The 18,600-nt window shown below is 35.7% G+C and overlaps 1 protein-coding gene across 4 annotated transcripts in view; it reads left to right on the top strand.

Moving 5' to 3' along the window:
* Positions 1 to 18,600, top strand: part of PIAS2 (protein inhibitor of activated STAT 2) — a 167,955-nt gene that overhangs the window by 68,020 nt on the left and 81,335 nt on the right. For all 4 annotated transcript variants that reach the window (XM_053701081.1, XM_053701083.1, XM_053701082.1 and 1 more), the window contains exon 8: positions 18,086 to 18,159. In XM_053701081.1, the coding sequence (XP_053557056.1) occupies positions 18,086 to 18,159 (74 nt within the window). The remainder of the gene's footprint in view (positions 1 to 18,085; positions 18,160 to 18,600) is intronic.

Raw genomic sequence — 18,600 nt, 5'->3', positions numbered from 1 at the left:
TATTTTTAGTGTTCGTTCTTTTATAATCTTTTGTTGAAGAGCAGGTTAATCTTTTGGTATTCATCATTTCAATTGTGTTGGTTCAAGGATATAGAACATCCATTATTATTAGTTGTGTATCAACCTGTTGGGTTTCTCTTCCGAATTTGGAGTGTTTGTTCTTTTTTAGCCTTTGTTGAAGGAGTGTGTCATAAAACGATTTTTTAAAATTTTTGGTGAAATTTTGAATTGTTTATGAAGTATTGTTATCAGATTGGGTTTTTGGTAAAACATGCATTATTATTGGTTCTGGAATTTTTATTCCTATTTTTGTAATTTATTTATTTTTAGTGTTTGTTCTTTTATAATCTTTTGTTGAAGAGCAGGTTAATCTTTTGGTATTCATCATTACAATTGTATTGGTTCAAGGATATAGAACATCCATTATTATTAGTTGTGTATCAACCTGTTGGGTTTCTCTTCCGAATTTGGAGTGGTTGTTCTCTTTTAGCCTTTGTTGAAGGATTGTATTATAAAACGATTTTTTTAAATTTTTGGTGAAATTTTGAATTGTTTATGAAGTGTTGTTATCAGATTGGGTTTTTGGTGTTGGCATGCAGGATTTTTTGTGGTTCAAGTATTCAAGAAACAGTTTAGACTGAAGTCTATATTCAGACCTTTTGGTCTTAAGGTTTGCATTTCGAAGATCCATTTTGCTTCTTTTTTAAGTAGGTTGTTTGCCTGGTTACCACCTCTTATATTTTGTTTAATTTTTTGTATAGCTGTGTAGTTGAAATATTTTAGATTGCTGTTATTGCAAGTTCTGAAGTGTTTGGGAACTGGCAGGTCTTTATTTCTTTCTAGTTCCGATTTTTCTATTGATAATATGTGTTCCCTTATTCGTTCTTTTATCATCCTTTCCGTTTCACCTATATATTGTTTGTCACATTTTGTGCATGTTATAAGATATATTATGTTTGTGTCTGTACATCTTATAGTCTCTTTTATTTTATATTCCTTGTTTGTGATGCTGGATTTGAATGATTTAGCTTTTTTTGCATGTCTGCATGCTTTGCAGAAACCGCAGGGATAAAATCCCTGTAATGTTTCACCTTGAACTCCTTTTTGGATTTTCGGTTTGTTATGTTTTATGGTTGGAGCTAGTGAACTTTTTAGGTTTTTGGCCTTTTTGTAAATGAATTTTGGGTTTTGTGGTAATTTCTCTCCTAAGTGTGGATCTTAGATACAAACAAATACAAAGAAATGGTACATTCACTTATACAAGATGTGAACACCTACAAAAAATTACGGTGTAATCCAACCATCATTTACAAAGTATTTCTAAAACACCTTCTGGATAAAGCATCTAATATAGGTATTCTTAATGAGAAAGAACACAACTACCTTCTCCCTAACCACCCTATTATTCCAGTCATATACGTCCTTCCAAAAATCCACAAATCACTTACTAACCCACCAGGCAGACCAATTATTTCAGGGATTGACTCACTAACGTCAAATTTATCAGCCTATATCGACAAATATCTTCAAAAATACGTCATAAACTTAGACTCATATTTAAGAGACTCAACAAACCTATTAATAATGTTAGATAATTTCAAATGGACTGATGAATATATACTAGTGACATGCGATGTTCAGGCACTGTATACCTCCATTAGACACGAAGATGGCCTCCATGCCATCAATAAATATTTAAGAAATGACCCAACTATGTTAAAAGAACAACGAGAATTCATAATAGATTGTATAGAATTTATTCTAACCCATAACTTTTTTATGTACGAAAACACATACTATGAACAGATTTGCGGAACAGCTATGGGCACTAAATTTGCCCCTAGTTACGCAAATCTGTTCATGGGAATATGGGAAACACAATTCCTACAAGAGAGCCCCTTCAAAAATAATTTCATCATGTATAAAAGATTTATTGATGATCTCTTCTTTGTCTGGAAAGGCACAACACAAGATTTAAATACCTGCTTAGAACATATGAACAACAATCAACTTAATCTAAAATTCACTGCAGACTACAGTACAGAGAAAATACATTATCTAGACCTAGAAATTAGCATAGAAAATAACGAGCTTCTCACAAAAACCTATTTCAAAGAGGTCGATGCAAACAACTTCATACACGAAACAAGTGGTCACCTCAAGCGGTGGAAACAAAATATACCAAAGGGTCAGTTCCTTAGACTCAAAAGAAACTGTAAAAAAGACACAGATTTTGAAATCCAATCAAAGAGACTTAAAGAGAAATTCATAGAAAGAGGATACACAGAGGAAGAAATAGAAGTGGAAAGACTTCAAGTACAAAAAACCAACAGAAAGGACATACTCAAATATAAACCCAAAGATAAAACTAACACTATAGAAGAATCTAAAGAATGGTTCATCCCTTTCATCACAGAGTACAGTGAGGATAGAGGTGAAATAGAAAAAATTATCAAATCACACTGGAAAATACTACAACAAGATCCACACTTAGGAGAGAAATTACCACAAAACCCAAAATTCATTTACAAAAAGGCCAAAAACCTAAAAAGTTCACTAGCTCCAACCATAAAACATAACAAACCGAAAATCCAAAAAGGAGTTCAAGGTGAAACATTACAGGGATTTTATCCCTGCGGTTTCTGCAAAGCATGCAGACATGCAAAAAAAGCTAAATCATTCAAATCCAGCATCACAAACAAGGAATATAAAATAAAAGAGACTATAAGATGTACAGACACAAACATAATATATCTTATAACATGCACAAAATGTGACAAACAATATATAGGTGAAACGGAAAGGATGATAAAAGAACGAATAAGGGAACACATATTATCAATAGAAAAATCGGAACTAGAAAGAAATAAAGACCTGCCAGTTCCCAAACACTTCAGAACTTGCAATAACAGCAATCTAAAATATTTCAACTACACAGCTATACAAAAAATTAAACAAAATATAAGAGGTGGTAACCAGGCAAACAACCTACTTAAAAAAGAAGCAAAATGGATCTTCGAAATGCAAACCTTAAGACCAAAAGGTCTGAATATAGACTTCAGTCTAAACTGTTTCTTGAATACTTGAACCACAAAAAATCCTGCATGCCAACACCAAAAACCCAATCTGATAACAACACTTCATAAACAATTCAAAATTTCACCAAAAATTTAAAAAAATCGTTTTATAATACAATCCTTCAACAAAGGCTAAAAGAGAACAACCACTCCAAATTCGGAAGAGAAACCCAACAGGTTGATACACAACTAATAATAATGGATGTTCTATATCCTTGAACCAATACAATTGTAATGATGAATACCAAAAGATTAACCTGCTCTTCAACAAAAGATTATAAAAGAACAAACACTAAAAATAAATAAATTACAAAAATAGGAATAAAAATTCCAGAACCAATAATAATGCATGTTTTACCAAAAACCCAATCTGATAACAATACTTCATAAACAATTCAAAATTTCACCAAAAATTTTAAAAAATCGTTTTATGACACACTCCTTCAACAAAGGCTAAAAAAGAACAAACACTCCAAATTCGGAAGAGAAACCCAACAGGTTGATACACAACTAATAATAATGGATGTTCTATATCCTTGAACCAACACAATTGAAATGATGAATACCAAAAGATTAACCTGCTCTTCAACAAAAGATTATAAAAGAACGAACACTAAAAATAAATAAATTACAAAAATAGGAATAAAAATTCCAGAACCAATAATAATGCATCTGATAACAACACTTCATAAACAATTCAAAATTTCACCAAATTTTAAGAAATCGTTTTATGATACCCTCTTTCAACAAAGGCTAAAAGAGAACAAACACTCCAAATTCGGAAGAGAAACCCAACAGATTGATACACAACTATTAATAATGGATGTTTTATATCCTTGAACCAATACAATTGAAATGATGAATACCAAAAGATTAACCTGCTCTTCAACAAAAGATTATAAAAGAACGAACACTAAAAATAAATAAATTACAAAAATAGGAATAAAAATTCCAGAACCAATAATGCATGTTTCATATACTTGCACCAAAGCAATAATAATGGAAATAACGATTATTAATAAAAAAACTGCTTTTTAACAAACGATTACTAAAGATCAAACAAGAACACGCAAAATTGAAATTTCCCATTCCACTGTTATATTAAATTGCATCATCAAAACAAATGACTAAACCTCTAATTTACCAACCCTAGAATTGAACCAACAATAAAATATGAATTCTTGCACTAAAGGACTAAATAGAACATAATAAATATTCAAATTGGCATATACCAAAAACCTTATACTGACTCACAAACCCTGTAAGGACAGATTCTCTGACGTACAAAAAGTTATTTATGTTTTTATTATAACAATACATTCGTATTTGTGTTTACTACTGGAACAAGTTTTCATAACGTTTTATGCATTTACTTGGTCATCTGATACAAATAAGTGAAAATTCCCCCATCACCGTGATAAACTGAACCATTAATAGGTCACATGCTAAGGAATGACCAATCAAAAGCACCGACACAACAACCAATAGGATCACCAGATTGTAAAGATACAACTACCTAGGGGATCCAATAGAATCAAATCACAGAATACAAAAACCCACTGTTTACAACTGCAAGGATATGCTTGATAAAGGCTGTATTAATCAGCTGAAACGCGTTGCCTACTCCTTGCTACACTGAACATTTTCATAGTCCACTTTCGAAGTGGACCGCCAAGACTACATCAAACCACGGACCAACAAATACGCTTGAAAGATATTCTGAAGCGTTCAAGAACAACCTTCAAAGCACCTAGTCCTCCTTTCAAAGGACCGCCAAGAACAACTGAAATACCTTACCTAATAATTGGGCCTAAAGAAACCTGTGGACACCTGCAGATCGGATACTCTGAAACAAATAGAGTACGGATCTAAACAGAACACATTCGCAACAATTCAAGAGGTTTTGAAAACCTGAACCAGGCAAAAAGCCCAGCCATCTGACAAAAGGATTAACGGTTAAAGCACACTACCACAATACCCCAGCATCTACTTCTTCAAGTGTGTGTAATCGCAGAGACAAACCAACTCGACATACTGAAACCACTACAACACCGGCAGTGGCTATCCCGGCTTCCGATCCACATTCATCACAGTAAAGATTGAATTGGGTACAAAAAGAAACTAGACCAGAAACAAAGTATCCCAAAAGAAACAACGGGTAAGATTTATTATACCTACACCAACTAAGGAAGTTAATGTGAAGGACAGATAACCAAAACTACTTAACAGTGACTTATAATCGCAATATATATAGCAATTAGATAAAAACGTGTTGCAGCACGCCCGCACATACTATCCCCACGGAGGACTTAACAACAGCGCTTTTAACAAAAAGCAATTAACAATTACTCTAACGATCACGGCAGAAAGACTTTATCTTTCATAACTTATACGATTTTTACTGTATCACTTTATTTTTGTTTCACTTTTATTATTTGTTACTATTGTTGATACCATTGACGCTATTTTAATTATATTGTTGATACCATTGACGCTATTTTAATTATGTATGTTCAGCTTTAAACAAACGAATATGGTAAATATGGTAATTAAGAATTAATATTGCGAATATTCTTTGTGGATACCATACTTCTTCACAAGTCCACTATATCAAATCCATAAAAAATATCTTCAATTAAACCAAAATTCAAAAATTCAAATATACAGATATGTTTGTATAACACACTAAGTAACAGGGATTGGAAAACATATTATAACATTTTATTCACACTGTATGGTTGGCCAACCAGTTAGATTTGTTTTAAGAATCAATTTCTATTGTTTTAAATTTTATTGTATGTATTTATAATTCTAAAAATAAATAGATCTCATTGAATCCAACTACATAGTAAGACTATCTTTCCTTATTGGGTAATTAAGCACAAGCGCTTAAGAGTCTCATCCAATCCAGATTTTACCCCCACTTTGAAGTTTGTGAGATTACTTCTTCGAGACTCCCTAGCTTTTACCCCCACAGCGCATAGTTTATTAACCCAACACACCAATACACCTTAAATAATCTCTATAATAAACCTTGCAGCAGTGATGGAAAATAACAGCACAATGTTACACACAACAGAAATACCTGAAAACCCTATATCTCTTAGAAAAGAAAATGATAAAACAGACAGAACCGATATCTTTGAACTCAGATCAACTATATATGACAATATACACAACATCTTTGACAAAACAAATCATACAATACCAACTATAGTCAATAACAGCGATAAAGAAAAAATTAGAGAATTTATGAATTTATTAGAAAAAAAGCTTATTCTGGAAATTAGACACAAAACTGAGTGCATCTTTCTTAATGAGTATTTAAGCGCTAAAAGAATACCTAGGGGACTACGTATAAAAAAGGAATGCACATTCAAAACAGAATCTGAAGAATTTAAAAAGAAATGGGCTGAGATCCTAGATGAGGCATCTGCTAAACTAATGCAATTAATTAAAGAACATAGAGAAGAGATTCTAATAAAGTTAGGAAATGAAATCAATGAAATAGAGAGTAAACTCCAAATATTTAAAGATCTAGACGAATACAAAAGAAAGGAAGAACAACTTAAGAAATTAATGAGGGAAACCAAGGATGAACTGATTAAAATCAAACTAAATAAATTTGAAAGAGACAGAGAGGACTATGACACACATCTAAAAAACCCTGATTCAAATAAATACACAAGCCACAGTTGGAGAAGAGACACTATGAAAACCACAGTAGAACACAAAACTGACCTCCCATCAGGGATAAATAAACCGCCCCTTACAGAAAAACAACAATACAGATTTAAGGACACTCAACATAGTGATACATCTAAAAATGAATATCCCACCAATAATAATAGCGATTACAGAGACTACAGGACACAAAACAACAGATATCAAAATTACAATGAAAGAGAGATCAACTATAAACCATATAACCACAACTCATATAACACTTTTAAAAGGAACCAAGAAACTTTCTCTACAAGAGAACAAAATTTCAGACCCGCTTGGCAAACAACAGGATACAACCATAAACAGCACAACCACCAAAATTACTACCAGAGAAATAAGAAAGAAACAGACTACTCCAGAGAAAATAGAACAGAATATTTACACCAACCTACTTATTACAGAGAACAATACAAAAACCACAATTACTACAATAGAAACCAAGAGTATACAACCAACACAACTCACAACCATGGTTGGAACAACAAAAATAAAAATAACAGGACTGAAAAAGAGAATTGGACAGTGCCCACATACAACAGATATGTCCCTTTAGAAAATGGAAATACTATCACAAAAGGTGAACACTCCGCTGTAACTACTGAACAACATTTTTTAGAGGTAGGACCACACCCAAATACCAGAAGAAAAAGAAACCATTCAGAAGAAGAGGTAACAGAGGGAGGGGAACAGAGAGGAGAAAGAGGAGAGCCCCAATACCAAAACCAACAAGCGAAAAGAATGAGATAAAGCAAAATGGCATCTTTAATCTTAGCAAAGTCACTCTAAATACATCCCAAATAGAAATCTTGAATAAAGGCCTCTCTTTTGCACCAACAAGAAAACTAAATAAATTTGAAACATATATAGACGCCAGCAAATTTATTAGGAAATTAACCCTCAAAAAATATTTCCAGAAGACCTCTCTCGAAAGAGAAATAACTAATGACATCACAAACACCCAAACAGACAACTTCATACACTCAGGGCTAAAAGAAAAATCAAACTTTTATCCTAAACATGAAAAAGGCAACTACATAGAAACCTTTGAGAAACTGATTTTAGAAGATATAAGCAACATCGCACAAAAGAAAATAAAACATAACATCACACTAAAACAAAAAAACCTTATAAAAGAACTAGAAGAAAACAACGAAATCACAATAAAGCCAGCGGATAAGGGAGGAGGGATAGTCATCTTAGATACAAACAAATACAAAGAAATGGTACATTCACTTATACAAGATGTGAACACCTACAAAAAATTACGGTGTAATCCAACCATCATTTACAAAGTATTTCTAAAACACCTTCTGGATAAAGCATCTAATATAGGTATTCTTAATGAGAAAGAACACAACTACCTTCTCCCTAACCACCCTATTATTCCAGTCATATACGTCCTTCCAAAAATCCACAAATCACTTACTAACCCACCAGGCAGACCAATTATTTCAGGGATTGACTCACTAACGTCAAATTTATCAGCCTATATCGACAAATATCTTCAAAAATACGTCATAAACTTAGACTCATATTTAAGAGACTCAACAAACCTATTAATAATGTTAGATAATTTCAAATGGACTGATGAATATATACTAGTGACATGCGATGTTCAGGCACTGTATACCTCCATTAGACACGAAGATGGCCTCCATGCCATCAATAAATATTTAAGAAATGACCCAACTATGTTAAAAGAACAACGAGAATTCATAATAGATTGTATAGAATTTATTCTAACCCATAACTTTTTTATGTACGAAAACACATACTATGAACAGATTTGCGGAACAGCTATGGGCACTAAATTTGCCCCTAGTTACGCAAATCTGTTCATGGGAATATGGGAAACACAATTCCTACAAGAGAGCCCCTTCAAAAATAATTTCATCATGTATAAAAGATTTATTGATGATCTCTTCTTTGTCTGGAAAGGCACAACACAAGATTTAAATACCTGCTTAGAACATATGAACAACAATCAACTTAATCTAAAATTCACTGCAGACTACAGTACAGAGAAAATACATTATCTAGACCTAGAAATTAGCATAGAAAATAACGAGCTTCTCACAAAAACCTATTTCAAAGAGGTCGATGCAAACAACTTCATACACGAAACAAGTGGTCACCTCAAGCGGTGGAAACAAAATATACCAAAGGGTCAGTTCCTTAGACTCAAAAGAAACTGTAAAAAAGACACAGATTTTGAAATCCAATCAAAGAGACTTAAAGAGAAATTCATAGAAAGAGGATACACAGAGGAAGAAATAGAAGTGGAAAGACTTCAAGTACAAAAAACCAACAGAAAGGACATACTCAAATATAAACCCAAAGATAAAACTAACACTATAGAAGAATCTAAAGAATGGTTCATCCCTTTCATCACAGAGTACAGTGAGGATAGAGGTGAAATAGAAAAAATTATCAAATCACACTGGAAAATACTACAACAAGATCCACACTTAGGAGAGAAATTACCACAAAACCCAAAATTCATTTACAAAAAGGCCAAAAACCTAAAAAGTTCACTAGCTCCAACCATAAAACATAACAAACCGAAAATCCAAAAAGGAGTTCAAGGTGAAACATTACAGGGATTTTATCCCTGCGGTTTCTGCAAAGCATGCAGACATGCAAAAAAAGCTAAATCATTCAAATCCAGCATCACAAACAAGGAATATAAAATAAAAGAGACTATAAGATGTACAGACACAAACATAATATATCTTATAACATGCACAAAATGTGACAAACAATATATAGGTGAAACGGAAAGGATGATAAAAGAACGAATAAGGGAACACATATTATCAATAGAAAAATCGGAACTAGAAAGAAATAAAGACCTGCCAGTTCCCAAACACTTCAGAACTTGCAATAACAGCAATCTAAAATATTTCAACTACACAGCTATACAAAAAATTAAACAAAATATAAGAGGTGGTAACCAGGCAAACAACCTACTTAAAAAAGAAGCAAAATGGATCTTCGAAATGCAAACCTTAAGACCAAAAGGTCTGAATATAGACTTCAGTCTAAACTGTTTCTTGAATACTTGAACCACAAAAAATCCTGCATGCCAACACCAAAAACCCAATCTGATAACAACACTTCATAAACAATTCAAAATTTCACCAAAAATTTAAAAAAATCGTTTTATAATACAATCCTTCAACAAAGGCTAAAAGAGAACAACCACTCCAAATTCGGAAGAGAAACCCAACAGGTTGATACACAACTAATAATAATGGATGTTCTATATCCTTGAACCAATACAATTGTAATGATGAATACCAAAAGATTAACCTGCTCTTCAACAAAAGATTATAAAAGAACAAACACTAAAAATAAATAAATTACAAAAATAGGAATAAAAATTCCAGAACCAATAATAATGCATGTTTTACCAAAAACCCAATCTGATAACAATACTTCATAAACAATTCAAAATTTCACCAAAAATTTTAAAAAATCGTTTTATGACACACTCCTTCAACAAAGGCTAAAAAAGAACAAACACTCCAAATTCGGAAGAGAAACCCAACAGGTTGATACACAACTAATAATAATGGATGTTCTATATCCTTGAACCAACACAATTGAAATGATGAATACCAAAAGATTAACCTGCTCTTCAACAAAAGATTATAAAAGAACGAACACTAAAAATAAATAAATTACAAAAATAGGAATAAAAATTCCAGAACCAATAATAATGCATCTGATAACAACACTTCATAAACAATTCAAAATTTCACCAAATTTTAAGAAATCGTTTTATGATACCCTCTTTCAACAAAGGCTAAAAGAGAACAAACACTCCAAATTCGGAAGAGAAACCCAACAGATTGATACACAACTATTAATAATGGATGTTTTATATCCTTGAACCAATACAATTGAAATGATGAATACCAAAAGATTAACCTGCTCTTCAACAAAAGATTATAAAAGAACGAACACTAAAAATAAATAAATTACAAAAATAGGAATAAAAATTCCAGAACCAATAATGCATGTTTCATATACTTGCACCAAAGCAATAATAATGGAAATAACGATTATTAATAAAAAAACTGCTTTTTAACAAACGATTACTAAAGATCAAACAAGAACACGCAAAATTGAAATTTCCCATTCCACTGTTATATTAAATTGCATCATCAAAACAAATGACTAAACCTCTAATTTACCAACCCTAGAATTGAACCAACAATAAAATATGAATTCTTGCACTAAAGGACTAAATAGAACATAATAAATATTCAAATTGGCATATACCAAAAACCTTATACTGACTCACAAACCCTGTAAGGACAGATTCTCTGACGTACAAAAAGTTATTTATGTTTTTATTATAACAATACATTCGTATTTGTGTTTACTACTGGAACAAGTTTTCATAACGTTTTATGCATTTACTTGGTCATCTGATACAAATAAGTGAAAATTCCCCCATCACCGTGATAAACTGAACCATTAATAGGTCACATGCTAAGGAATGACCAATCAAAAGCACCGACACAACAACCAATAGGATCACCAGATTGTAAAGATACAACTACCTAGGGGATCCAATAGAATCAAATCACAGAATACAAAAACCCACTGTTTACAACTGCAAGGATATGCTTGATAAAGGCTGTATTAATCAGCTGAAACGCGTTGCCTACTCCTTGCTACACTGAACATTTTCATAGTCCACTTTCGAAGTGGACCGCCAAGACTACATCAAACCACGGACCAACAAATACGCTTGAAAGATATTCTGAAGCGTTCAAGAACAACCTTCAAAGCACCTAGTCCTCCTTTCAAAGGACCGCCAAGAACAACTGAAATACCTTACCTAATAATTGGGCCTAAAGAAACCTGTGGACACCTGCAGATCGGATACTCTGAAACAAATAGAGTACGGATCTAAACAGAACACATTCGCAACAATTCAAGAGGTTTTGAAAACCTGAACCAGGCAAAAAGCCCAGCCATCTGACAAAAGGATTAACGGTTAAAGCACACTACCACAATACCCCAGCATCTACTTCTTCAAGTGTGTGTAATCGCAGAGACAAACCAACTCGACATACTGAAACCACTACAACACCGGCAGTGGCTATCCCGGCTTCCGATCCACATTCATCACAGTAAAGATTGAATTGGGTACAAAAAGAAACTAGACCAGAAACAAAGTATCCCAAAAGAAACAACGGGTAAGATTTATTATACCTACACCAACTAAGGAAGTTAATGTGAAGGACAGATAACCAAAACTACTTAACAGTGACTTATAATCGCAATATATATAGCAATTAGATAAAAACGTGTTGCAGCACGCCCGCACATACTATCCCCACGGAGGACTTAACAACAGCGCTTTTAACAAAAAGCAATTAACAATTACTCTAACGATCACGGCAGAAAGACTTTATCTTTCATAACTTATACGATTTTTACTGTATCACTTTATTTTTGTTTCACTTTTATTATTTGTTACTATTGTTGATACCATTGACGCTATTTTAATTATATTGTTGATACCATTGACGCTATTTTAATTATGTATGTTCAGCTTTAAACAAACGAATATGGTAAATATGGTAATTAAGAATTAATATTGCGAATATTCTTTGTGGATACCATACTTCTTCACAAGTCCACTATATCAAATCCATAAAAAATATCTGCAATTAAACCAAAATTCAAAAATTCAAATATACAGATATGTTTGTATAACACACTAAGTAACAGGGATTGGAAAACATATTATAACATTTTATTCACACTGTATGGTTGGCCAACCAGTTAGATTTGTTTTAAGAATCAATTTCTATTGTTTTAAATTTTATTGTATGTATTTATAATTCTAAAAATAAATAGATCTCATTGAATCCAACTACATAGTAAGACTATCTTTCCTTATTGGGTAATTAAGCACAAGCGCTTAAGAGTCTCATCCAATCCAGGCCATTACAAATCACATTACAGGATATGGCTACTGTTATGACTGAGGTTTTGGCTAAATTACCAGAACTAAGAGGTAAGCGTGATCACTCTGGGGTGAGAACAGAGTGCGCTGATAATATTAGGGCCATGTCAGACACTGCGTCACAGGTGGCAGAACATGAGGACGGAGAACTTCATTCTGTGGGTGACGGTTCTGATCCAAACAGACTGGATTCAGATATTTCAAATTTTAAATTTAAACTGGAAAACCTCCGTGTATTACTAGGGGAGGTGTTAGCGGCTCTGAATGATTGTAACACAGTTGCAATACCAGAGAAAATGTGTAGGTTGGATAAATATTTTGCGGTACCGACGAGTACTGAGGTTTTTCCTATACCTAAGAGACTTACTGAAATTGTTACTAAGGAGTGGGATAGACCCGGTGTGCCGTTCTCAACCCCTCCGATATTTAGAAAAATGTTTCCAATAGACGCCACCACAAGGGACTTATGGCAAACGGTCCCTAAGGTGGAGGGAGCAGTTTCTACCTTAGCTAAGCGTACCACTATCCCGGTGGAGGATAGCTGTGCTTTTTCAGATCCAATGGATAAAAAGTTAGAGGGTTACCTTAAGAAAATGTTTGTTCAACAAGGTTTTATATTGCAACCCCTTGCATGCATTGCGCCGATCACGGCTGCAGCGGCATTCTGGATTGAGTCTCTGGAAGAGAACATTGGTTCAGCTACTCTGGACGACATTACGGACAGGCTTAGAGTCCTTAAACTAGCTAATTCATTCATTTCGGAGGCCGTAGTACATCTTACTAAACTTACGGCGAAGAATTCAGGATTCGCCATTCAGGCACGCAGGGCGCTGTGGCTAAAATCCTGGTCAGCTGATGTTACTTCTAAGTCTAAATTGCTTAATATACCTTTCAAAGGGCAGACCTTATTCGGGCCCGGGTTGAAAGAGATTATCGCTGACATTACAGGAGGTAAAGGCCATGCCCTGCCTCAGGACAAAGCCAAAGCCAAGACTAGACAGTCTAATTTTCGTTCCTTTCGTAATTTCAAAGCAGGAGCAGCATCAACTTCCTCTGCACCAAAACAGGAAGGAGCTGTTGCTCGCTACAGACAAGGCTGGAAACCTAACCAGTCCTGGAACAAGGGCAAGCAGACTAGGAAACCTGCTGCTGCCCCTAAAACAGCATGAATTGAGGGCCCCCGATCCGGGATCGGATCTAGTGGGGGGCAGACTTTCTCTTTTCGCCCAGGCTTGGGCAAGAGATGTTCAGGATCCCTGGGCGCTAGAGATAATATCTCAGGGATTCCTTCTGGACTTCAAATACTCTCCTCCAAGAGAGAGATTTCATCTGTCAAGATTGTCAACAATCCAGACAAAGAAAGAGGCGTTTCTACGCTGCGTACAAGAGCTCTTGTTAATGGGAGTAATCCATCCAGTTCCACGATCGGAACAGGGACAGGGGTTTTACTCAAATCTGTTTGTGGTTCCCAAAAAAGAGGGAACTTTCAGACCAATCCTGGACTTAAAGATCCTAAACAAATTCCTAAGAGTTCCATCGTTCAAGATGGAGACTATTCGGACAATTTTACCTATGATCCAAGAGGGTCAATACATGACCACTGTAGATTTAAAAGATGCTTACCTTCACATACCGATTCACAAAGATCATTATCGGTACCTAAGGTTTGCCTTCCTAGACAGGCATTACCAGTTTGTGGCTCTTCCATTCGGATTGGCTACAGCTCCAAGAATCTTCACAAAGGTTCTGGGTGCTCTTCTGGCGGTACTAAGACCGCGGGGAATCTCGGTAGCTCCATACCTAGACGACATTCTGATACAAGCTTCAAGCTTTCAAACTGCCAAGTCTCATACAGAGTTAGTGCTGGCATTTCTAAGGTCACATGGATGGAAGGTGAACGAAAAGAAAAGTTCACTCGTTCCACTCACAAGAGTTCCCTTCCTGGGGACTCTTATAGATTCTGTAGAAATGAAGATTTACCTGACAGAGGACAGGCTAACAAGACTTCAAAGTGCTTGCCGCACCCTTCATTCCATTCAACACCCGTCAGTGGCTCAATGCATGAAGGTAATCGGCTTAATGGTAGCGGCAATGGACATAGTACCCTTTGCACGCTTACACCTCAGACCACTGCAACTGTGCATGCTAAGTCAGTGGAATGGGGATTACTCAGACTTATCCCCTTCTCTGAATCTGGATCAAGAGACCAGAAATTCTCTTCTATGGTGGCTTTCTCGGCCACATCTGTCCAGGGGGATGCCATTCAGCAGACCAGACTGGACAATTGTAACAACAGACGCCAGCCTTCTAGGTTGGGGTGCCGTCTGGAATTCTCTGAAGGCTCAGGGACAATGGAGTCAGGAGGAGAGTCTCCTGCCAATAAACATTCTGGAATTGAGAGCAGTTCTCAATGCCCTCCTGGCTTGGCCCCAGTTGACAACTCGGGGGTTCATCAGGTTTCAGTCGGACAACATCACGACTGTAGCTTACATCAACCATCAGGGAGGGACAAGAAGCTCCCTAGCTATGATGGAAGTATCAAAGATAATTTGCTGGGCAGAGTCTCACTCTTGCCACCTGTCAGCAATCCACATCCCGGGAGTGGAGAACTGGGAGGCGGATTTCTTAAGTCGTCAGACTTTTCATCCGGGGGAGTGGGAACTTCATCCGGAGGTCTTTGCCCAAATACTTTGACGTTGGGGCAAACCAGAGATAGATCTCATGGCGTCTCGACAGAACGCCAAGCTTCCTCGTTACGGGTCCAGATCCAGGGATCCAGGAGCAGTCCTGATAGATGCTCTGACAGCACCTTGGGACTTCAGGATGGCTTACGTGTTTCCACCCTTCCCGTTGCTTCCTCGATTGATTGCCAGAATCAAACAAGAGAGAGCATCAGTGATTCTAATAGCACCTGCGTGGCCACGCAGGACTTGGTATGCAGACCTGGTGGACATGTCATCCTGTCCACCTTGGTCTCTACCTCTGAAACAGGACCTTCTGATACAGGGTCCCTTCAAACATCAAAATCTAACTTCTCTGAAGCTGACTGCTTGGAAATTGAACGCTTGATTTTATCAAGACGTGGATTTTCTGAGTCAGTTATTGATACCTTAATACAGGCTAGGAAACCTGTTACCAGAAAGATTTACCATAAGATATGGCGTAAATACCTATATTGGTGTGAATCCAAAGGTTACTCTTGGAGTAAGGTTAGGATTCCTAGGATATTGTCTTTTCTACAAGAAGGTTTAGAAAAGGGTTTATCTGCTAGTTCATTAAAGGGACAGATCTCAGCTCTGTCCATTCTGTTACACAAACGTCTGTCAGAAGTTCCTGACGTCCAGGCTTTTTGTCAGGCTTTGGCCAGAATTAAGCCTGTGTTTAAAACTGTTGCTCCACCATGGCGTTTAAACCTTGTTCTTAATGTTTTACAGGGCGTTCCGTTTGAACCCCTTCATTCCATTGATATAAAGTTGTTATCTTGGAAAGTTCTATTTTTAATGGCTATTTCCTCGGCTCGAAGAGTCTCTGAATTATCAGCCTTACATTGTGATTCTCCTTATTTGATTTTTCATTCGGTTAAGGTAGTCCTGCGTACTAAACCTGGGTTCTTACCTAAGGTAGTTACTAACAGGAATATCAATCAAGAGATTGTTGTTCCTTCTTTATGCCCAAATCCTTCTTCAAAGAAGGAACGTCTACTGCACAACCTGGATGTAGTCCGTGCTCTAAAATTTTACTTACAGGCAACTAAGGAATTTCGACAAACATCTTCTCTGTTTGTCATTTACTCTGGGCAGAGGAGAGGTCAAAAAGCTTCCGCTACCTCTCTTTCTTTTTGGCTTCGTAGCATAATTCGTTTAGCTTATGAGACTGCTGGACAGCAGCCTCCTGAAAGAATTACAGCTCATTCTACTAGAGCTGTGGCTTCCACTTGGGCCTTCAAGAATGAGGCCTCTGTCGAACAGATTTGCAAGGCTGCAACTTGGTCTTCGCTTCATACTTTTTCCAAATTTTACAAATTTGACACTTTTGCTTCATCGGAGGCTATTTTTGGGAGAAAGGTTCTTCAGGCAGTGGTTCCTTCTGTATAAAGAGCCTGCCTATCCCTCCCGTCATCCGTGTACTTTTGCTTTGGTATTGGTATCCCAGAAGTAATGATGACCCGTGGACTGATCACACTTAACAGAAGAAAACATAATTTATGCTTACCTGATAAATTCCTTTCTTCTGTAGTGTGATCAGTCCACGGCCCGCCCCGTTTTTAAGGCAGGTAAATATTTTTTAATTTCTACTCCAGTCACCACTTCACCCTTGGCTTTTCCTTTCTCGTTGGTCCTTGGTCGAATGACTGGGAGTGACGTAGAGGGGAGGAGCTATATGCAGCTCTGCTGGGTGAATCCTCTTGCACTTCCTGTTGGGGAGGAGTAATATCCCAGAAGTAATGATGACTCGTGGACTGATCACACTACAGAAGAAAGGAATTTATCAGGTAAGCATAAATTATGTTATCATAATGTTTCAAATCGAATGACCGATTATGGTTAGGCTTTACTTAAAAACATAGAATTTGACGGCAGATAAGAAGCATAGACCCTGCAAGTCTTCCCAATAAAAGTATAAACTTATCTAGTTTGTAGAATAGACTTATGCTTATCTAGTTTGTAGAATAGATTTATGCTTTTCTAGTTTGTAGAGTAGATGTATGCTTATCTAGTTTGTAGAATAGATGTATGCTTATCTAGTTTGTAGAATAGATGTATGCTTATCTAGTTTGTAGACTAGACGTATGCTTATCTAGTTTGTAGAATAGACGTATGCTTATCTAGTTTGTAGAATAGATGTATGCTTATCTGGTTTGTAGAATAGATGTATGCTTATCTAGTTTGTAGAATAGATGTATGCTTATCTAGTTTGTAGAATAGATGTATGCTTATCTAGTTTGTAGAATAGATTTATGCTTATCTAGTTTGTTGAATAGATTTATGCTTATCTCAGGTATTTTTAAAGTCCCCCACAGTGTTTGTTGTTAGCGCCTCTTCTGGAAGTTTATTCATGAATCAATCACACTTTGTGTACAGAAGGGCTTCCACTAATTCTTCTAGTTATGGACTTCAACTGAACAGATTACTTACATGAGCTTTTGTCTGCGGTCTCTGCATATATTTATTGTACCCACCGGCATTAGTTAAAATCAGTCCGCTATCGGTTTCAAAATCCTGATGTATATCTGTTATGTTAGATTTGTCTTTTTTATATCTTTTGTAATTCTGCTTAATGTTTGTGCTATTAGTTAAGGAGAAGTTAACTGCAGATCCTGACAGTGAAATTGCAACCACCAGTCTGCGGGTGTCGCTTATGTGCCCTGTAAGTAAAACCATATATTACATAGACTTTGTTTTGTCCGTGAGCTCTGCTTAATATCTTTATCTGAATATCTCTAACTGTACTGCAAGACATTTATGAAGTCTGTAAAATGAAAGGAACAGTGTAACCTAAATTGTTATCCCCTTTAATTTGTTCCCAATTAATCATTTAGCTGCTGGAGTGTATTAAATTCTGTACAAATAGCTCACTTACCTTTATTTTGGCATTTGAAATAGCCAATTTTTGCCCGTGGCATCTCTACCTATACTGAAAGTTTCTATACTTAAGTATTGGCTTTAGAAAAGTTGTGTAAACATAGCCAGCAGAAGAAATTACCCTCCGAGTGGGGGTATGGAAAGAGAAATAATAAAATATTACTTTTAAATTGTATCTGGCTTTGGTTTACAGACAAAACTAAGATAAGGCGTGATAAAATAAGAG

The sequence above is a fragment of the Bombina bombina genome, chromosome 2 (genome assembly GCF_027579735.1).
Source record: "Bombina bombina isolate aBomBom1 chromosome 2, aBomBom1.pri, whole genome shotgun sequence".
NCBI lineage: Eukaryota > Metazoa > Chordata > Amphibia > Anura > Bombinatoridae > Bombina > Bombina bombina.
This window is presented reverse-complemented; position numbering and strand designations above follow the sequence as displayed.